The sequence below is a fragment of the Strix uralensis genome, chromosome 25 (assembly GCF_047716275.1).
Source record: "Strix uralensis isolate ZFMK-TIS-50842 chromosome 25, bStrUra1, whole genome shotgun sequence".
Classification (NCBI taxonomy): domain Eukaryota; kingdom Metazoa; phylum Chordata; class Aves; order Strigiformes; family Strigidae; genus Strix; species Strix uralensis.
The window spans coordinates 4,736,256-4,757,371 of record NC_133996.1 but is presented as its reverse complement, the minus strand read 5'-3'; the positions used below and the strand labels follow the sequence as shown (position 1 = coordinate 4,757,371).

General features: G+C 51.3%; 2 protein-coding genes across 9 annotated transcripts; one reads left to right on the top strand and one right to left on the bottom strand.

Annotated features, from left to right (window-relative positions):
- Positions 1 to 104: 104 nt before the first annotated feature.
- On the top strand, positions 105 to 11,428 carry MTFR1L (mitochondrial fission regulator 1 like). 3 transcript variants are annotated; one of them, XM_074894763.1, is made up of 8 exons: positions 105 to 206; positions 393 to 510; positions 1,478 to 1,582; positions 2,273 to 2,382; positions 3,203 to 3,414; positions 6,510 to 6,642; positions 8,966 to 9,140; positions 10,482 to 11,428. In XM_074894763.1, exons 2-8 carry the CDS (start codon positions 496 to 498, stop codon positions 10,560 to 10,562), a joined length of 831 nt encoding a protein of 276 aa, XP_074750864.1. In that variant the 5' UTR covers positions 105 to 206; positions 393 to 495; the 3' UTR covers positions 10,563 to 11,428. The 3 variants fall into 3 exon arrangements, with proteins under 3 accessions (XP_074750864.1, XP_074750862.1, XP_074750863.1); XM_074894761.1 differs by having other exon boundaries at positions 6,330 to 6,642; XM_074894762.1 differs by lacking the exon at positions 8,966 to 9,140 and having other exon boundaries at positions 6,330 to 6,642.
- Positions 11,429 to 11,544: 116 nt separating this feature from the next.
- On the bottom strand, positions 11,545 to 21,008 carry LOC141954802 (membrane progestin receptor alpha-like). Of its 6 annotated transcripts, none has more exons than XR_012632259.1 (4): positions 15,939 to 17,239; positions 15,509 to 15,644; positions 12,790 to 13,768; positions 11,545 to 12,427 (listed from the first exon to the last, which is right to left on the bottom strand). XR_012632259.1 is itself a non-coding variant. In XM_074894759.1 (4 exons), the coding sequence occupies exon 4, from the start codon at positions 18,274 to 18,276 to the stop codon at positions 17,236 to 17,238; it is 1,041 nt and encodes a 346-aa protein (XP_074750860.1). In that variant the 5' UTR covers positions 18,277 to 18,315; positions 19,099 to 19,257; positions 19,723 to 19,930; positions 20,634 to 21,006; the 3' UTR covers positions 16,977 to 17,235. The 6 variants fall into 6 exon arrangements, 5 of the variants coding, with proteins under 5 accessions (XP_074750857.1, XP_074750859.1, XP_074750860.1 ...); XM_074894759.1 differs by lacking the exons at positions 11,545 to 12,427; positions 12,790 to 13,768; positions 15,509 to 15,644 and adding exons at positions 19,099 to 19,257; positions 19,723 to 19,930; positions 20,634 to 21,006 and having other exon boundaries at positions 16,977 to 18,315; XM_074894756.1 differs by lacking the exon at positions 11,545 to 12,427 and having other exon boundaries at positions 12,669 to 13,768.
- Positions 21,009 to 21,116: the final 108 nt, after the last annotated feature.

Here is a 21,116-nt window from a genome sequence, read left to right as displayed (position 1 = left end):
TGTCTCCGGGGGGCGGGCGGGGGGCGGCTAGGCCGGGTTTGGGGGAGCGGGGAGGTGGGAAGGGCTGGGGGGGGCCGGGCGCCATTTTCCCCCTGGCGGCTCCGGCGCATGCGCGGGCGCTGCCGGAAGCGCGGGGCGGGTTCTGCTTCCGGGTGATGGCGGCGGAGCGGCCGGGAGCGGGGCTGCGCTGCGCCGCCGCCCCTCAGGTACCGGCGGGGCCCCGGGCGGTGGCAGCGGGCGGGAGCGGGCCGAGCCGCACCCCCGGGACCAGCGGAGTGACGGGGGCTCGCTGCCGGCCGCGGGTGGGGTGGGGAGAGACCGGGCCCGGCTCGGCTCCGGCGGGGCCTAGTGCGGGCCGCCTGCCCCCACAGCGCGTCCCTCCTGTCTTCCAGTGAGAAGCGGCGGGGAGCGGGGTAAGATGAGCCCGGTCCGCGCCCGCGGGAGCCGCAGCACCCAGCGCTGAGCCCGCCCCGGCGGCCCCCGCCAGAGCCGGAGATGGCTGCGGACTCCGTAAGTGTAACGCCGCCCGAAACGCGCCGGCGGGCCCCCGGGCCCCTTCCCCGCCCTTCCCTGGCTCGCCCGTGGCCAGGGGCCCCTCACAGCATCAGTGCGCTCCCAGCTCGGAGATTCAATTTAAAATACACGTCAGGAATTTTGAATCTTAGCTGCATAAGGCCAGCGTTCAGGCATTGTGTGTGTAACAAGCTCCAGCAATAAATGAGTTAAGGGATTTGTTGGTGGACTGAGCGTTAGAACCCGTTTGGATTCCAGTTTGTCGTTGTGGTGTTCGCTGTCCAGAGTGTTGCGCTGTCTCCTGTCACAGGAGCCTGTAAACTGGCAGAGGGGAAGACAGTCAAAGGACAGAGCACTCCACCTTTTGAATCCAATTCAGAAGTATCCAGAGATCACTAAAAAAAACATTTGCTTTTTCTGAAAACACCGTTCAGGGCTGCTCCTGTCAGCCCTGTTGGGATAGGCATCGAGTAGACCTGTTACTTTGTGGCTTATCACTGGCGCCCACGGGAAATAGCAGACTAACTTTTCCATCATCCAAGAAATACTTAGAGTCTTATCAGTGTGTTAAAGATCACAAGTGTTCCTTTCAATGAGACTTCCTGCTTATTTAATTTTTCTCCTGGGCCCCCTATGTGATGCTGTTTTCTTCCTTTTGGTGTGTTTTCATTTGGAGCTCAGTGTCTGTTACTGAGTGCTTTTAGTTTTTAATCCTGAAAATACTACACCCGTGTTCAAAATGCCCCTTAGTAACTGGCTGACTTTCATGTATGTTCAGCTGAAATACACTTTTATGGAGCGAGGACCATAGCTATTAGCAGGTTCCTAATTAAAAGTATCACTGAACAAATAAGTCAGAGATCAGAGCTCCTGAGTTGATTGTATGGGACAATTTCCAATTTAATACATTTTAAGAAGGGCAACTGACTTGAAATATTGAATTATATCACATGGCTTCTTGTAGACGATCCCCATCTGGCAGAACAAACCCCACGGCTCAGCACGCAGCGTTGTCAGGAGGATCGGGTCAAACCTCCCTTTAAAACCCTGTCCCAGAGCAACCTTTGAGGTAAGCGGGCGCGTAAGGGATTTGGTGATAGGAAGCTGCTGTTCTTGAGCAAGACAAGGCACCGTCACGAGCTGCTGCTCTGTCAGCCGGGTGTCTGCAGAGTTGTATTCTCTAAACTGATGTAGCAGTATGGTTTTAAGATTTTTTTTTTTTTTATTTCTTCTTTTTTCAATTCTGTTCTTGTAAAATGATCGTTGGCAACTTGAGGAAGATACCTCCTAAAATAGCATCTGTGGACTGGGTTAGGGAGCTAGAGGAGACAGAAACATGGGAGTTGCTCAACTAGTGCTTTGTTGTGTGACCTCCAGCAAGCCCCACGCCCTCTGGGCCTGTGTTTCCTAAAGAGTAAAACAGAGTTTATGGAAACGCTTCCACCCCTGTTTAAGCTCAAGGACAGCTCTGGGACTTGTAGTGGCAAAGTGCTGCACGTGGTCTTGGCAGCGTGCTGGGCTGTATCCAGTGTCCCTTCGGCCTCGCAGAGCACAGCAACGCACCCCAGGACACGTGCCCAAGCCAACAGGCGGAAGCGCTGCCTTTCCGGGAGCCGAGTGGTGTTGCTGTTGCACACCTGACAGATGCAGCTGCTGCGCTGGGGCAGGGCAGAAAGGCTCTGACAGCCAGTGCAGCCCAGCTGGGGCGGCCTCAGGAGACAGGACCACCCTCTCCTTAATGTAACTCTCTTCTTTTTAGGTTCTACCGAGTGTTTCAGAGCTCTATTTAAATGATGTCCCTCCAGTCCCCACCTTGGCAGACATTGTGTGGATAGCAGCAGATGATGAAGAAACATATGCCAGAGTCAGGTTGGTTTTCTCTTTGTGTCCTTATTGCCAGAGTCAGGTTGGTTTTCTCTTTGCTGGTCCTTATTTTTATACGCTGTTTCATTTCTCACAGCATAGGCCAGACACTGGTCAAATGATCACAACTTCCAGTCTTCTCAAGGTTTGATGTGCTGCATGTTGAAAAACATTTTTCCTAAGAGACAGGGGAAAAGAAGGACCCTGGGAGGAATTCTGTAGGAAGTGCCAGGAGCCTGTGCCATGCCCTGTTTTACTCACTGAAAGATCTGTGCAGAGTAACCCCCCTGATCCATGGTATTTTCTGCTTAGAAGGTTGAAGAGTTGAGTTCTCCTGGGATTTAAATGTTCTGCCCCCAGGAGTTTGGTTCTGGTTAGTTGAACTTTTGTCCTTACAGCAGGGCACTAGTAATAGATATCTTGTAAAAGATAAAATGGACTTCGTGATTGGAAGCAAAAGCTAATGGGTAAGTGACGTTCCCCATGTGCGCCCAGCACGCTGCCCGCCATGGGAACACGGTTACCAGAGAGAAATTACTTGAAACCACATGAGCACACCCAGACTTTTGTCCCTGCATCTTCTCACCACATCTTGTGCCGTTGGGTCATGATTTCTGTTCTTTGTAACACAGAGAGAGCACATACAGCAGCACAACGCATCTATACGGCGGTACCTACAGCGGTACCTACAGCACAGTGGTGCAGAGGCTTCATTTATTGTGTTGAAGTCTTCTGCTGTCCTGGGGTGCAGGCAGAGCGCTGCCAAGCATTGTTGTCACGGAGGGGTCTGGGCTTCGTAAATGACCAACAGGTTTCTGTCCTGTAGAAGTGACACTCGCCCGCTGAAGCACAAGTGGAAGCCGAGTCCCTTCACCGTTATACAGCGAAATGCTTCGGTCCCCAACCTGAGGAGGCAGGAGGAGAAGCTGCTTGCCTTGAAGAAACCTGGTTTGCCAGCACTGAGCCGAACAACAGAGCTCCAGGACGAGTTGAGTCACCTTCGGAGTCAGATCGCTAAAATAGTCGCTGCAGAGTCAGGTAGGAATATAATGAGCGGTTTTTTGTTGAACGAGAAGGGCTGTTGGTGAACCATGTTACCTCCTCTGTGCAGAGCAGACTTGTGTTGTTTTTCCAGCAGAGCTGTGGCTCCTGTTGGTGAGGTGCCACCTCTGGTGCCAGCTCAGTGCTGGTTCTGTGTTTAGATGTCTGCGTCTGTTTCGTTGGAGGGGTTCTGCTTGTTTTTAATAAATAACTGCGTTTGCTGCATCTGATCTAGAGGCTGACCATCATCTCAAGCACCTTTTTTCATGAGAACTTTTGGTGTATTCTTGCCCTTCCTGCTCCGAGTCAGCCATGAGTGAGAGTTACACCTTGATTTGGGTAGGAATGAATGTCAGTGTTTGTTTTTTCTGTGAAAAGGACAGCGCCATTTTTGTAGCAAATAAGGTATGTGGGGGAAAGCCTAGCTGAACCAATTTATTTACTTCTTTCAGTAAATTTGTATGCAACTAAGAGCCATGTTTTAGCCACAAAACTGAACCGTGAGGAAAGACTTCTCTTCCTTTCATGGCTTTTCCTGTATACTCACCTCTGAAAATGGGAAGATAATTGGTAGGATCCAAATCCCAGTGGTTCTACGGGGCTCACTGCAACAGCGGCTGGTTTAGAGTGTGGAAACCAGTAAGATAGAAATTCCTTGGTATCTGTTCATGGAGTGTTCAGAAGGCAGAGTTGTTGATGTCCCCGACTCAAAAACATTGAACAGTTTTGCAAACTAAAGGAATTTAGTCCTCCTTGAAGACAGTTTTTCTTCAAAGCTGCGTTTCTTGTACACAGAGTAGTTTTGCTGATAACCAAGACGACAGCTGTACCTTTTCCCAGAGGAAAAGGACCTATAATTCTTCCCCTTAACTTTAAAAAAAAAGCCACTAAACGGGATTGTGCCACACTTGAAGTGGTATCAGGCAGGTTAATTCCTGTTCATGATGGGTAATAGTGGCTGATGAAACCTTCCTTATCCTACATCTGAAAGCAAATATTTTAATTCCCGAATTGCTACTTCGCGCTGCACAACGTAACGTGTGCATGAGAGCAAATCCCTCATGATCTACAGAGACAACGTGGTCATCTGATTATCATAGCCCCATGGACTTGCAGCTTTAGTGACAGCTTCTATTTAGTCCAGCTGTCCACGGGCCACAAACGCATTTGAACATGAACCAAGAGTTGTGGTGGTTGATTTAGTTGAAATACCGGTTTCTACAGGAGAGATTTTTCTTTTTCCAGTTCTGTGTGATGGTCAGTGGACTCTTGAGAATCTACTTGATAGCGATATTGTAAATAATATGTCACCACATGAGAATATATGGGATGTTTTTAGCATGCAAAGTGGTATTGAGGTGAGATTGGGTGTTTTGGACGATCCACGCACACTTAGAGCACCCATCTCCTGGGCGGGTGTTTCCTGTCACAGCACACAGGGTCCTGTGTGCCACCTGCCTCGACTCTGACAGCCGCGTGGGGAGATGAAGCTGCTCGGGGTGGGGAGGGAGCCACGTTACCCTCAACTCTGCAGGGAATAAGCGTAAAACAAGGCGCTGCAGATGTCCCCTTCAGAGAGGCTGCGTGTGTCCTCTTTCTTCTTCAGGCGAGATCAGAGGAATTGGAATAAAGAACGGGAAATTCTGTGACTTTTTCCTTCAAAGTGTTGCCTCAGCTCTACAGTTGCTCAAGCTGTGTGCTAGAAAAGTCCATTTTAATTCAAGCAGAGTAATAACGAGGAAAATTAGAGATCCAGATGGGAGAAAAATGATTTAATCATTTAATACCTTTTCCTTCTCCCTCTCTACTCAGCAACGGGCCTGGTTGTTATCAGCTGGCGTTTGAGAACAGCTCGTATTGACTTTGTGTCCTCTAAACCAATAATGGGGAGCTGTGATTTAGGGCCTAGCTGTAGCTCGGTAATCTGATGAAAGAGATAACTATTTAGCAGGCTTATTTTGGAAAGATTGATGTCAAAAAAAGAAATATTGTGCAATCTGCTTTATTATATACTGTTAGAGAAATCCCTTAATTGGAAGTTGATAACTATCTACAGGTTTACTCTTGAGGCCAAGGGCGTTAGTGCTTTAAGGTACAGTTTGTTTTCAGTACAGGAAGGTTCTTTCAAGGAGTTGTGCACTAAGCATTTTTCTGGGTTTTTGCTTGTTTTGCTTTTGTGTTTCACACTGGAAATATCTAACTCATTTTCACTTCATAACACTCGGAATTTATATAGCTGTTCTTATCCTCGGTGCATTTTAAAGCATGAGCAAATAAATCCCACCTTCCCTGGGGAATAGGTGGATGCAGTTCTCATTTTACAGGTGGTGATGGGAAGCAAAACAGGCCAGAAAGCCCACGGTCACAGAGTGAACCGCTGGGACCCTCTAGTGTAAAACGCTGGAGCTCCTGCACCAGCTCTGCCTTCTCACCAGGTGTAATGGTTATGGGGGAAGGAGCCTGGAAGGAAAAGAAAGGCAGTTCTCGAGGTGATGAATTAAAAGAGGAGAAAAGGCAATGCAGACCTACATTCTGACACAGGCTCCCTCTGTGACCCAGAGCAGCAGCTAAAATCTCTGTTCCTCTATTTCTTAGCTGTAAAAATGGAGAAAGCAAGCATTACCTGACTTGTGCAGGGACGGGGTGCAGGGTTTGGCCTGGAGGGGTGAGACAGTGATGGGCACGATCGGAGCAGAGAGACGCAAGGGGGTCGGTGGGGTAAAAGGTACTGGAGAAGGGCTTGTGTTGCCAACACGGAGGGTAACAGAGAACAGGATGAATTTGTTTTCTCGTAGCATGGGGGAGGCTGGCTGATGATGCCTCTTGATTTACATTCTGTTGTTCTGGGGAAAAAAATACCTACATGGTTTGGTATGAGTTTATCTATCCACCCATACTGTTTTCTTTTTCAGCTTCTGCTTCATTAACACCAGACTTACTATCTCCAGGAAGTTCAAATGCATCTTCTCCTTTACCTTGTTTTGGACCCTCTTTCCAATCTACAACTTCCTTTGTCATTAGTGATATCACCGAGGAGGAGGCAGAACTCGAAAGCCCCGAGCTCCCGTCAGTCTCCATGCTTTGTTCTGCAGCCTCCGAGTGTTGTAAACCAGACCTGAAGGATCCTGACGAGGAAGATTCTGTGTCTCTCTCAAAGGCCAGCAGTTTTGCCGACATGATGGGCATCCTTAAAGACATTCATAGGATGAAGCAGAGCAAAGACTTGTAAGTGCTTCCTGAACCCTCTCGATTTTATTTTATCTCTTTTTTTTTTGTCTGTCAGATCATTGTAGACACTGGACGTTGCATTCACTGCTTGTTGGTGCTGCTCTTTATTCATGATTTACAGGGGGGAAATACCTGTTTATAGTAGAACTTGCGAATGCATTTCTGGGGATTTTTTTATTGATGGCTGACCCACCTGGATAGAAAGCAATGGAGAGGAACTGAAACCGATTAGCACAATGTTTGGCTGTTTCACCTTGTTCACCCAAAAAAAAAAAAAAAAAAAAATCTTGTTTGCCCTGATGAAAACCAGCACTGCGTGTGCTGGCAGCCGTGGGAGCGAGGGCGGCCCTGCGCGCTCTGCGTCCCGCGGGCCCAGGTGCTGCTGCTCAGTTGTCGCACGGACCCAAGTGGTTGGGCAGCTCGGCAGCTTTTTCAGCTTCTCAGCTTCTGCATCTGGCCCAGCTCTGAGCGTGGGCAGCGGGAGTTTTCACTTGTCTCATGACGAGTTTACACATGGATCACGAGAAGGCCCCACGCTGACCTGCCAGCTGCGGCGTGGCTGAGGCAGGATTCTGCCCCGCTGATAAAGGAGCTTCTTTAACGTTGCCTGAACCGCCTTCGCTTCACGTGGGAAAGCACAGGGATAAAGTTCACACATTTTTCATCCCAAAGATCTATCCAGCCGTTATGTTGTGTGAGTAAAATTCCTGGCCAAAAATAACACGTTGTGTGACGGCTGTTCACAATTTTTATGCCTAATTCAGCTTAAAAGAACTTAAATTCTCAGCACTGAAAAAATTATATAGTCAAATGAGAAGAAATATGTTCAGCTTGCATCCAGAATGTCAGTACGGTATCACACATCCATAATTCACACAATGTAGCCTTTTGCTCTTGTGTTCCCAAGTGTTAAGTAGTGCTCGAATCTTAAACGCTCACTTGCTTTCTATAAATGCCTGTAATCTTCCATGGGGGTGAGTAGGAGTCACGGACCGCAGACGAATTGCTCCTCTTCTTTCTTCCTGTCTGTTGCAAAGCTTTGGGCATCCAAAAATAATTCTGAATTATTAGGCAGAGAGAATTCTCAAGAAAAATCCTCCTGTTGTGTGCACCCCCAACCTTGGCTCAGCGGGGGTCTGGGTCAGGCTTTAGGTAACTTAAAAACTTAACCCATTTAGGTAACTTAACCCGTTAGGACTGTAACTGCCATTCCAGTGGCCATTCACTGGCTCTATTCGGTCTAGAAAAGCCTGTGGATGCTTCAGGTTGTGACACGTAATGTTTTAACTTTATCAGAAACACGTGTACCTCTAGGACTAAGCATTCACATGTAACAAGGTAATTATCAGTCTTGTAATTAGTGCCGACTGGTATGTCAGCCATGTGGAAGCAGGCTTTCTAGGGTAAGAAAACTGCTGCCATCTGTGTCAGATGAAGACAGGGAAATGTGCATTATTCAGGGGAAGAAGAAACTTGTAGAAATACAGATTATGGGAGGGAAATGGGAGGCATTTCTGATCCACGCCTGGGTGTGCTGGCACGGCTCTGCCAGCGCTGGCCCCGTCACGAGGAGGCAGGTGCTGGCTGGGGGAGGCTGTGAAAAGCAGCGTGTGGGTGACAGGGACACAATGGGTCATAATTTGACTTTCATTTCCTTGACAGAACATATGAGAACAGCCACTAATGGATGAAGGTGTTTGATCTTGCCGTTACCCTGGGAGAGGAGCTGTGGGAGTGAGTGGGAGGGAGAGATGACTTGTGCACAAAGGAAGGATTTACCAACAGCGCTGGTTCTTCTCAGCGTTACAGGAGAGGGGGGAGAGCGAGGGGGTTGTACCTGGGGGGACAACGGCCAAAGGAACTGAATCCCCGGGACCTCTTCTTCCCCTTGCGAGGGCCTGATTGAGTAGCCGGGAGCTGGGTGGCACTTGCCCCTTCTGCTGCTTGCCACAAGACTAGGAAGGCTTTAATAGGAAAGCTTGAGATTGTTTCTTGCTGGAGCTGAACCATTTTCCTCTCACCTGTTTCTCAGCCTCTAATTGCCTCCTACATGCAACAGTGATGTTTTAGGCTGCAGTTATTACAGCTTAATTAAAGCTGTTTGAAGAATCACATTAAATAAATCCCTGATGTTCATTACTTGATGAGCTTTACGTCCTAGACACCATCCTCTAGTGTCGGTGCAGTGCTCCTACAGCTCTACTCCTGGGTTACACAGAGCCCTTGTGCTGGCGCAGGGGTCAGGACTCATCCAGTGGGTGATGGTAGGTGATGCTTAATGAGCTAATGACACAGATGCTTCTCTGATGCTCCTGTTTAGGCCTTGGAAGCTTCAGGAACGAGTGGGAAATGCTTTGCAGAAACATGCACGTTCCAACAAACGGGAACTAGAGCCTGGCGCAGCGGCTGCGCTGCCCTGGGCCAGGGGAGTGGCCGGGCCCTGCGCCCGCTGGGGGTTAAACACAGGGACTCGGACTGGGAGGACACTTCTACTTGTAAGTACTACCCTGGGACTGAACAACTTCACTTTTCCACGATGATTTCCTTGGCCCTTTGGAAGAGGCTGTGGCGTGGAAGGGGGCTGCTGTGCTCCCTGCTCTGCTGCTGGCTGCAGGACGCTTGTGCCGTGTGGTAGGAGAGGGTCCTTTTCTCGCCCCGCTGGGGGTTCTCTGTCTCTTCGCTCATCCTGGAGAGGTTCTTGTGAGAGGCTGCATCGGGGCTGTGTCACCTCCTCTGGCTGCTCCTCTCTCCCCGTCCCTCCTCCGAGGCAGCTGATGGACACTCGGGTAACTGAATTCTCGGCTCTGCCTGTGGAAGGGTTTGGGGAGGGCTCCAGCCCCACAACTCTGGTTTTTCTCCGCACCCTTTTCGGAAGGAACGGTTCCATCTGGATGAAGTCAAAGGCACCTGCTTCTGGCTACAGAATCATCTTTCAAATGGCGACGAATTTATACAACTGTGAACGAAGAACTTGCTTCAGACAGAAACCTGACAGCACTAAGGGCTACGGGGAGCAGCTCAGCGACATCTTACAGAGCTCAGCTGAGAACAAGCCCCTCCCTAACACATACGGAAACACTCCGGGGGGATTTTTTCCTTACTGGAATGTGTAAAACACCCAGAATGTTTTCTGACCAAGAGAGGAATTCAGCTATTTAAAAAAAAAGTTAAACTCTGAAATTATTATTATTATTCTTACAGGTTCTAAATAAAACCTTAGCAAGCAATTCGTGATACCTGATGAAAAGGAACCGGGTTTTGGCTTCCTGTCAAATAAACTCACTAACACTTCTGATGTGAACTGTGTGTTTGAACTTGCAGAAAGAGGCAGGAGGCTTTGATAACAGAATGCTACAGAAAAACTCATGTGCAGTAGCTAAGCAGAGGGAAGTGTGTACCAGCCCCCTTGAAATTACCAGTAATTACCCATATTTAAATATGAAAGCGTCCATCCACTGTAGAGCAAATCAACTCAACCACCACACCCCTTGTAGCTTTATAGTGAGGGGATGTAGGCTGGAAATAATTAATGAAGTTTTATTTTACTTACTTGTTATTAACACAGTTGAATGAAAATTGTAAAGGGCTTTGATGCCAAGATTTTCAGGATACCCATTGATCCACAAAAGGAGCTCCAGGTTTTTAAGCCAACATGAAAGCTGAATTTTTGGCTGCTTTTTGTTATTTTGTTTTGTTGTTCTTGCACCTCCTCCACTTGTGACAAAAGCTGATGACAAAGGCTGCAGAAAAATACTTAAATACTCTCATCAGAGCTGTAAACCATCAATTTTGGCACTTCTCTTTATTAATACCCTGTGCTTTTGTCTTCTGTGTAGAAACCGAACATCAATGAAGGAGGAAGACCCGGCCGTTCTTATAGCAGAAGTTCTGAGAAGAAAATTTGCCCTAAAGGATGAAGATCTGGCCCTGAAGGAGAAATGATGTTACTGTCATTAAACTTCGTAAGCAAAAGTGTTATGCTCCCAGAATTTTCTGCACAGTAGCTGCCTTCCTAAGGATTGAGCCTTTTGCCTCTTTTATTAATTAGAAATGGTTTCTGCACTGGACACTTAGGAAAGCCCCTATGGATTTGATGTGTTTTCCATGTATTGTTATATTTAAGAAAAAACTTTTTAAGAAGATGGAAATTCTTTTCCACCTGTATTTTGATGTTGATTATTGATAAGGGTCTTCTGACGAGTGCAATGAGTGCTGCTGGAGGATGTTCTTTCTACCTACGATTTTCCTTAGGTTCAAACTAAGCATTAACGTATAACAGCCCGTAAATATAACTTACCATTTCCAGTATAAAGGGATGTCGGACATCCAGTTCTTTCTGTGCTGAGAGCTGCTGAGAACCAGCTAATTAGTGCTGGTGGTAAGGAGGTGCTGGACTCACAGCGGTCAGAGGCAGCTCTGAGCCCGCGGGAGGATGAAACTGCAGCGATCAAACCGCTCAGTCACGCCTAAGGGATCCCCACAGTTGCATGACAGAATGGCCTTAATTTCTTGCCAGTAATTGAATGTTTCATTAATAGTCCTTGTATTCAGACAATGTATTTTATTTAGCATTCAGAAGGTCTATTTATTGAACCACCAATGCTAAGAACCGAGCACCCACCGCAAGAGCTGGCGGCCGAGAAGGGCAGAAGGAACTTGGCATTGTCTGTGGCTGCAGTTCTCACTGAAGGTTTCCTTCAGCTACACATTCTCTGCAATGTTCCTCATGGCTGTATTTATGATTTTTTTTTCCTTTATATAAAATGGAGCCTTAATAAGACAATGGTTGTCCTTGATATTATGGTTGTGCAGATGTCCAAACACACCAGCAGTGGGGGGGGATCCCTGGGGAGCTTCAGGGGGTGGAATTTCAGCTGCTGCAGCTGAAGCAGGGGCTGGCAGTGCTGCAGCTGAAGGATTTTCTTCATCAGCCCTTGAAAAATTATGTTAAAAGTGAGAGAAGAGGCTTGCACTGCCTCTGGCCACCCAGTGCAGGGGAGCAGAGAGAGCCATTTATGACTTAATCACTTTTGTAGAGAGTTGACAGAGCTCTCCCCTCCCGGGTGACGCGATCGTTCTGTCCCACCGAGGCTCCTCTGCGTAAGGGTTTGGTGGGAGAGGACAGAGCTGCGCCCAGGAGTCCCTGGTCCCGGGCACATGCAGGCTGGATCCAAGAGCCCATTAGCACAATTAACTTCTGGCCTATGACCTAACACCTGTCAGATCTCTTGTACTGAAATTCTGGCCCAACAGGACAGTCAGGATGTCTTAAAGGGCAGCGCTTACACTGTTAAAGACATACTTGACATTTTAAAAAAAGTAAAAAAGTGGGCTGTTTCTGCTGACAAAGCAGGTGGTTGTTCTGGAGCATGATCCTGGTGGCAGATGGACTCTGTGGCTCGTGACCCCCAGGGTTTGGGAGCAGCTGGTCCCTGCACTTCAGAACAGACAGAATTTAAAGCACACCCCTCCAAAATGACGGCCTTGAACAAGCCGCAGGGAGCACGGCTCAGCTGCAGCCCCCCCCCCTGCTCCGCCTCAGTGCATCCCGCCCCTGAAAGAGCCACAAGTCCAACGTCGGGATTAGTCCAGACTTACCCAGAAGGGCCGCGCTCTCAGAGCTCCTCCTCTTTGTCAGAGCCTTCCTCACTTCAAACCCCGGGTAAGTCAGTCTGGCAGCAGCAGTTCAGCGCTGCGATGGCCCCTGCAGCGCGGTCACCGACCCGTGAACCTCCCGTCACCGCCACACGCCCCCACGTACAGGGGTGGCACAACCGCAGTCCTGAAATAAGAATGTAGCTGAGCCCGGTGCTTCCTCAAGGCAGCTAGCATGAAGTAGACAGCGTGGTTCCTAAGCCAAGCCCAGAAAACCTTTAAATTTGGACTTCCAGGATCCTAAGAAACACGGACATGCTTGTCAGCAGTGGGCTCCTTCAGGCCAGACGGCACCACGTTACGTGAACACCAGGCAGGACTAGAGCCAGGCCTTCGCCGATCAGGATTGAAACAGCAAAACCATTATAAACATTCCTTTAAAATTTTTATTAAAGCAAAATTTGAGAGAACAACAAAGTCCTGCCTGTTGCACAGATCTAGTGCATCTACTGGCTAGACCACACATATAGAAACAATGGGTACACTTACCTAATTCCCAACACTTTCTCACCAAAAAAGGCTTCACAAGAAGTCACAGAGGCAGCACTAGGCAAGGTCCCTGATCAGTGTTTAATCACCCTGTTCCCCTCCGAGTCCTGCGTGAACAGTGACTCGTAGCACACCTCTAACCGCTGCTCCCCCGTGGCGGCGCCGGAGCGGCCCTCGCAGGAAGAGTTGGGCAGCTGCCTGCGAGAGCTGCCCTCGTGCTGGCGAGGCGGTGGGGCGTTCCGGCAGCGGTGGGCGATGACTCTGTTCCCCTCCGAATCCTGGGTGAAGAGCTGCCTGCAGGGACTGCTCCGTCCCACCTCACCGCCCTCGGCCGAGGCAGCGCCAGCGTTGCGGCTGCGCTCGCGCAGGGGCTGTGCTCCAGCTGCTCGGTGTGGAGATGAATAAAACCCGGCAGCCCAGGTACTGTCTCCTGTTAGAGTAGGATTTATATTCTCAGTTTCAGAGAAATCAGTTAAGGAATCAACACTACTCGAGTGGTGTGGTTTCTTGTTCTGGTTTGCACCAAGTCTTGGTTGGAAATCCAGCCTGGTCTGGGCCTCCTCTGGGGGCGGCCGCCTCTCTCGCTCCGTTATCCCGCCTTCTGAAACAGCTTCTCCAGCCGATAAATCAGATAAATCGTTTCTGTGCGCGATGATCCGGTTGCCCTCTGAATCCTGGGTGAAGCTGAAACAGCACGAATCCTCCCCCGGCCCACAGGAGGCTTCGCTCGGGCTGTGGGACTCCGCCGGTAACAACCAGGAGCCTGGCACAGGAGGTGGCGAGGCCGGCGCTGCCCGTGCACGGCGCTGGGGTGTCACCTGCACCGTCCCCCTGAACCCGAAGGATTGTTTCTGGGCTTCCTCCATCTGTGGCAAAGCCAAGATCTTCACAGGGGTAGCAGCCAGAGAAATACCTTTTTCTTTAGAGTTTTTATTCAGGATGAAAGGAGATGGCCTGAAGTTTTCTTTGTCTGTTTGATCTGAAAACAACACGGAAGTGGTTACAGCCAGAGCTGGCACTCACATTTCTCAGGGTTATCACTACCCACAGCACCATTCCTTGCTGCCTGACTCAGAACTGCCGTTTTACTGCTCCTTCGAGTCGTGCCGCAGACTGTTCCGCACCAGAGCAGCACCGCCGCCGCCTCGCAACAACCTGTATTTGTGCTGCCGAGGCTGCGACGCAACAGCAGCCTGAAGTGCTGGAGCAGCTCAAAAACATAAGCTTCCCTCAAGTGAGGTGCAAGAGCTGCACCTCCAGCTGCTCGTCGTTGGCTTCTCTGCCCTCCTCCCCTCAGCTCTCCAGGCAGTTCACCTATGACATGCCCTTTAAAAGCAGCAGCTCAAGAGTTACCCCAAAAAACTCCACCATGAAACTACAGCGTGAATCCCCTGCCTGATGAAGGCAGCAAGTCCCACATTTGGTTCTGAAACCATTTAAAATCTAATATAACTTCTCAATATAAGCAAGGTCATCCTCAATTCAGGATAAGCTAAATAAAAAAAAAAGTAAATATTCCAGCATCTTAAATCCTACAGACCTTGGATGAGCAGCAGCAGCATTCAATGAATTCACCACACACAGTGAATAAGTAAATACAATCAATTGAGGGAATAAAAAAAAAAAAAAGGAAAGCACACAACACATTCAAAAGGAGTAGGAATAACAGATCAAAAGCAAAAACCATCAATAGCCCTGTCACAACAGAAAAATTCTGCCAGATAATTAAATTATACAATTTATGCAATGCTTCCTCTCCTCTGCTTACCACTAACGTAGTTCAGTGTGGATGAACCAGCCGTTACACGGCCCGCGGTGTACAAACAACTCCACAATCCTACACTGCTGGTGGCTGCCTCCATTTCACTTCCCTCCACATTTGTTAATTTGAGACCCACGGACAAATCCCAGTTTCTTGTATTCCAGAGCACAAAAGCAGCCTCAAAAGCACAGGAGGTTGTGAGTTGGCTTAATTAGCTTAAATATTCCAGTTCCTTTGTGATTCCTTCATTGGTTCAGTTAGGCTTAAACATCACATTCTCTAGAAAAGGCTTTGTCCAACCCTTAATAAAAAGCTTTCCTCGCTCACCTCCTGCTGTTTCCCCTTACAGGGAGGCTGTTTGAACCAAGTAACATTAATTTTCATTTCCAGCAATACTGTTCTTCCAAGGGCATTGAACCAACAATTTAGGGCTGCTATTGTTTAGAATAAACCCAGCATGTGACGCCCTGGGTGCTGCCCTGTCCCCGGGCAGGGAGAGCTGCCCCCAGCCAGCACCGGGCCCGCTGCTCCTGCCCAGAGCACACCCAGCCTGGGCCAAAGGGGTGTTTTCCCCCCTCCTCAGATCGTCCTTTACACGATACCATCGGACAACCCAGAACTGGTCGGTTTGTAGTCGCGCTTGGGCTGAGCCAGGCTGCCCAGTGTTCCACTGAAACCCCCAGTTTTGTCAGGAGTAAAGCCCGGTGCGTTATTGAGAGTTCAGACTGCCCTCCAGTGAAGACTGGCTGTGACAGTCTAACACTGTAAACTGTGCCTGCGTTCACATTAACCCTCACAATAAAATTCTTTCTGGGAGTTCAAACTTTTAACCTTTACCCTCTTCACTAGAAAATGCACTTTTCTGCCTAGTAAAGCTGCCAAGAAATAAAGCGAGATGGGTTTCCTACTACAGCCTGAAACTCCCTTCCTCCAGGGGCACAGGCTGGCCCACGTTACCTGTCTGCGAGCTGAAGAAGGTGGGGATGGTGGTTTGCCTGGCGCGTGGCCGAGAGGCTCCCGTCTGCGTGACAGCGACTGCGGCGCGCTTCTGTCCCAGAATTCGACTAGAGACTTTTGACTTGGCTGTGAGAGACTGGGTAGGGAAAGAAGCAAGTGGAAAGCGAATATAGGCCATTAAAAACAATTCTACTCTTCTTCCAGCGTCGTGGCATAGCTCCCGCCTTTGTTAAACGCTTCAGCTCCTCCTGTGACACCACCACGGAATGGCTGAGGTCGGAAGGGGCCCACGGGAGTCACGTCCCCCTCGCACCTCCCGAAATACTCCCGCAACAGCCTCTCCTAACTCCCGCCCCACCGCACCTCCCGCTCCACGGGAACCACACGCTCTCCCGGGACCGCAGCAGCCCCCAACCCCTCCGGCCCCCACCTGAGCCGCGCTCTGCTTCAGCGCGGCGGTGTCCAGCCAGACATCGCAAGCCCCGGCCCGCGGGGCCGCGCCGCCCCTGCGCTTCATCCCCGGCACCGGGCGGCTCCGTGCGGCTGCCGGCGCCGAGCAGGGCCCCGGGGAAGGGCAGCGCGGCCGCGCCGGGGGGAGCCGGGCCCGGGCGCTCCCTCAGCCGCCGGCTCCGGCCTCGCTCCCGCTTCCCGCCGAGCTCCCGCCCGCCAACGGTCACCGCGCGCGCTCGCCGCAGGGAGGGACCAATCCGAGCGGCGGGGCGGGATGAGCGGCAGGTGGAGCCCCGCCCACTCCGGGCCGTGCGCTATATAAGGCGCCGAGGCGGCGGCCGCTGAGGGGAAGCGATGGCGGCGGGGGCGGTGGTAGACGCTCCTCGGCAAGAGGGGGCCGAGCGCCCGCAGAGAAGCCGGCGGGGCTGCTGTGCGGGTCAGGGGGGGAGTAGCACAACACATCACAGCGGGGCTCTCCCCTCCCTCAGCTGCTCTCCTGCCCCCAGCCCAGCTCGTTCCCAGACACCCCCCAGCCCCTCTCGCCTTTGTCTTTACAAGCCCCAGGCCCTGCAGTTTCCTGCCCTGCTCAGATCAGGGTTGGGCGCTTCAAACCACCACAGCCACCGCCCCGGGGCCGCATCACCACTGTGGGGAGGGTGGGGGGGGTCCCTGTCAGTGCCCTGGGGCTCAGACTCCCCCCCCCCCACCCCCAACCCCAGCCATGCGCTGCCTCTCCTCTCGCTGCACCCCCCAGGTAAGGGACAGTGCCCCACCACTGTGCCAAGAGCTCCGTACAGCTCCCTAAGCTGTACAAAAAGGGCTTGAAATGTTATTAAACACATTCGCTGCCCTTGGTTGTGGTTTATACAAGCTCACCTCGGTCTGTTTCCCTGGGTTAGATTCTGCCACCCCTAACCAGGGGCTGGACAGTGTCCCCTTACCTTTTGCTGTGAGACCTGGTGCCTTCCAGGAACCCTTCCCAGCCCACCACTGTCCGGGTTCCGGGCTGCAGCGCTAATGACATTTTGTTCCAACTGTTTATTCAGACATGTGAATTAAACCAGTGTACCATTTTAAGAGCAAGCTGGAACTGAATTAAAAAAGCATAAAAAGCAGCTCTTACTTTCCCCTCCCTACAGAGAACACTGCTGCTTTAACAGTTCGCGAAGCGTTTCATTCCTCTTCTCTAGGTTTGTGGCCAGATTCATGCGGGCATGGCCACAGCTGGCTGCAGATAAGCCCTTTGGGTGAGCTCACCTGCTTCTCCTTCAAGGCTCTTACTCTTCTTTGAAGCTCAGCTTGTTCTTCACCTTCCGGGCCATGTAAGTGGCTGTGAGGACAGAGCAGGTCACAGTGAAGAGGCACAGGGCAGAGAAGTTGTGCGCCAAATCACCCTGGAGAGCGGAATAGATCTGTCGCCTGGACTCATAGTCCAACACCACCGCCTCGATCTGCGCCAGCGTGCAGAGCACCAGGCACACGTGAAAAATTTGATGGCTCTGCCCGAAAAAGTGACATTTCCCAGGGAACCACTTCTCGGGGTAAGGGTGCGAGAAAAAAAAGGCACCAATAAGGAAAAACAGCACCTGGCATTTGTGATAGAGAAGGGCCGGGTCAGCCTGCTCGGAGGGCGGGGCGGTGTAGATGCGGTGGACCACGGGGCTGATGTCCAACACGTAGGCCAGGCCGGAGGGCAGCTCCTGGCAGAGCCGGCTCAGAAGGCGAGCGGACTGGTGGTACTGGTACTTGGCGTAGCAGGAACCGGCGCAGGACAGCCACGCTAACAGGACAGCCGCCGGCATGTAAAACCCCTTGATCTTCTCGTGCCAGCTTGGCTCGATGGTGTAGTAGTAGTGTCCCAGAGCGCTGCCGTACTGGTAAATGGCGACCCCCACGTAGTCCATGAAGAAGAAGCTGTAGTGCCAGAACTCAGATTTCGCCTGCAGAAGGTGAGCGAGGGTGCTGAACGTCAGGTAGGTGATGGACGCCGCGATGATGATGAGGAGGGGTTGGGCGTGCGGGTCCTGCCCAAAATCCACCCGCTGCGAGAGCTGCTGGAACCGCAGCAGCAGGATCAGCGCTGCCACCAGGTGGGTCCAGACGTTGATGGCTTCGTTGTGCTGCTGGAAGAGCGTCGAGAAGTAATAACGCCAGGTCTGCTGCACGGGCCGGTAGCCGGTGTGGATGTAGGGCTTCCAGAAAACCTTTGGCACCTCTGAACTGCTGACGGTGGAGGGAGAGAGGGGGGCCAGCAGCGCAGGGACCTGCCGCACGTTAATGAAGAGGCGGCTGAGCTTTTCGGTGACGACCGTTGCCATGATGCAGCTGAACTCTAGATCCCTGCCGCGCAGAATGACCTTTGGGAAGGAAAGTTTTGCTGTGGGATTTAATAGAGACTTAAAAAAAAAAAAAAAGAAAAAAAATCAACAAGCAGGGGCAGTTTGAATGCTTTGTCTGGGTTTTTTTTCCAGATACATAAAATCATGCGTGACTGGAGAACGGCCTCATAGCTGAAATAAAAGAATCACCAAAACCAGTCATGGGAAGGAGGCTGAAGGGAGATTTAAGAACCCCTGGAGTGCCCCACGCTGCACAGGCGACAGACTGTCTGGAGGAGTACAGAGGTAGAAGACACCAGTACGGGGTTAATTAACACAATAATTAACACACCAGGAGCATCAGTTCCTAGCCCACCCCTTCCGGCTCCAGGAGCAGCCCAAATTTTCCTCTTTGTAGCCTGTTTGCAGCATCTGTCTGTACAGATAACAACAAGCTGCTGTCCCACAAGCGGTGGGACGACCTGCCCTGCCTCACGAGGGGTGCACCCGAGAACGTGAGTCACTAACGCCAGTAACAGAAGATGTAACTTCTGTGTTAGAGTTTTTACCATCTTTTTTCAGCTCCCGATTTTCCACGCGGCTTTGCACAAAAACAACACAGCTCAAGTGAGCTCACCCTGTTGCATCACTGAGGTCCGGCAGCGTAATCTTTGCGAGCAAGCATTTCCATATTTACATTTTTGAAGCTGCTGTCCTTTCCAAGATAAAGGCAGCCTTGCTGCCGCCTTCTGCCTTCTCACGACAGCCTTAAAAACATACTGAACAGAACGTGCTCGAAAGGAGCTTTCCCCCCCTCTTTACCTGCTCTTGCTCAGACAAGTTCTGAAGAAATCAGCCCGATTCCTGTCCAACTCCAGCGCTGATTTACGCTTCAACTCCTGGCAAGTGCAGTCATTTCAGGGACAGCTCAGACAGGAAAAGCTCTTCAAAGTTTGGGAATGGGAGGAGGAGAGAATGGGACTGTTTATTTTAAAAAATCTCTGTAATTTCCTCATCAAAATGGAGGAGATGGGTTTCTGTAACTCCCGCCTGCCTGAAGCTGAGGAGCACAGATGCAGATAAAAACAGACTGTTTGGTGCTCGGCTTCCCTCTGGAATTCTCTTTTCCCACCTCGCCTGGTTAAAGAGGCTCCACGTCAAAAACAAGCGGCCTGGCTCAGGGCAGCACCTCGCAGAGGGCAATCCTGACCCCCGCCTGGCCTCTTAAACCCTCCTGTAACACTGCAACGTGCGCAGGCTGCCAGTGAAAAATTAACTTCATAAACCTCTTCCGGACTTGCAGCTACTGTGCTGAACTGAAACAGCCTTGAGTCCTGCCGGGGAGGTGGGGGCAAAAGCAGAACTTCCCAAATTAAGCTATTTTGACCAAAATTCAACGGGCAGTTTGGAAGAAAACGTTACCCTTGTGCTGCCTGGAGAACTCACCTCTGCCCACAAGGATGCCTGGGAGGGGGCTCAGCTCCAGAATCCACCTGACCCCGTCACAGCTGCCAGAAGACAAAATCCTCCGGGCGAGGCACCCCCGGGTCTGCTCAGGGAGACGCTGTGGCCAAAGCAGCGGGAAAAGCCGCGTTCGGAGCAGCCAAGCACGAGGCAGGAGAGGGAGCGGTGTTTACCTCGGGTCCTCCAGAACCTGTTGGAGCAGGACTTAATTTGCAAAGCTCTTCCTAGCTATGGAGCCTGGAGCAATGCTGGGTTACGGACGGAGCACATCCTGCGCGGGGCTGGAAATCATTCACCTGGCTCGTTGTCTGAATAACACCCTCCACGTACCTCCGAGATGTCCGTGACGTTGCCTGGTATATCCTGCGGAGCATTTCCTTTCTCCGGCAGCATCCACCCACCCTGCTGAATTTTTACTTAATGATACAGACTCAGCCCCCAGCTGTTGACATGCCTGTTTGCTCCCTGCATACATCTGCATTTAGCCTTCTAAAACACAAATATGGGGGGTTTTTAAAGTCATGATCAGTTGGTTTCTCTGAGCACAGGCTCACCCAGCCCCCTGGTACGAGCAAACCGAGCGGGTTTTTGGTGGCTGAGCTCCAGCCCAGGGGAAGCCTCTCCCTCCTCCCCTGCCAAAATCCCTTTCAGGGGCAGCGGGGGATCAATCCCCCCCATTCTGGGAAGGTTTTTTCCCCCGAGGGGATGTTCCTTCAGGAAGGGGGTACAGCTGGAGGTCATGGTCAGCAGGGCCTCCCCTCCCAGCACCCCAGCTGCCCCCCAGGACCCCCCCACCCAGCCCTGGGGAGCCCCCCCGGTCCCCCCGCAGTTCCGCTCCCCACAACGGCTGCCGCGGTCCCTGCCCTGCACCGGCACCCTCCGTGCCCGCTCACCCCCAGGCTCCCCCGGGTCCGGGGTGCAGCTGCTCCCCCTCTGCCAGGGCCCGGGCTCCTCTCCTCAGCGGGGGACCCGTCACAGACGGGAGGGCGAGTAAAGCGGCAGGTTTCTGGCCCCCCCAGCGCAGCCCGCGGCCACCCACGAGCAGGGTGGAATCGCCACTTCTGCCCTCGCCCTCACCACCGTCACACCGCTTGCGATTGTCACTTGCTACCGCCTGGCGGGCTGTCTAGCCTAGGAAATACAGCTCCACCGCTCTCTTTTTTGTCTTTTTTTTTTTTCTTTTTTTTAAAGCAACCTGTTTATAGTCCAGCTTTCCCTATCAGAGACTATTATTTCCGTTTTCCTGCCTGAGCACCACCTCCTCCGTGCTACTTCCCCCCCCTTACTCCGTTCTCAGATCATTACCATCCTCTCCTTATTTGCATCCCCCAATCTCATTCCCACCCCCTAAAACTTCCATTTCCCCCCAGCAGCTC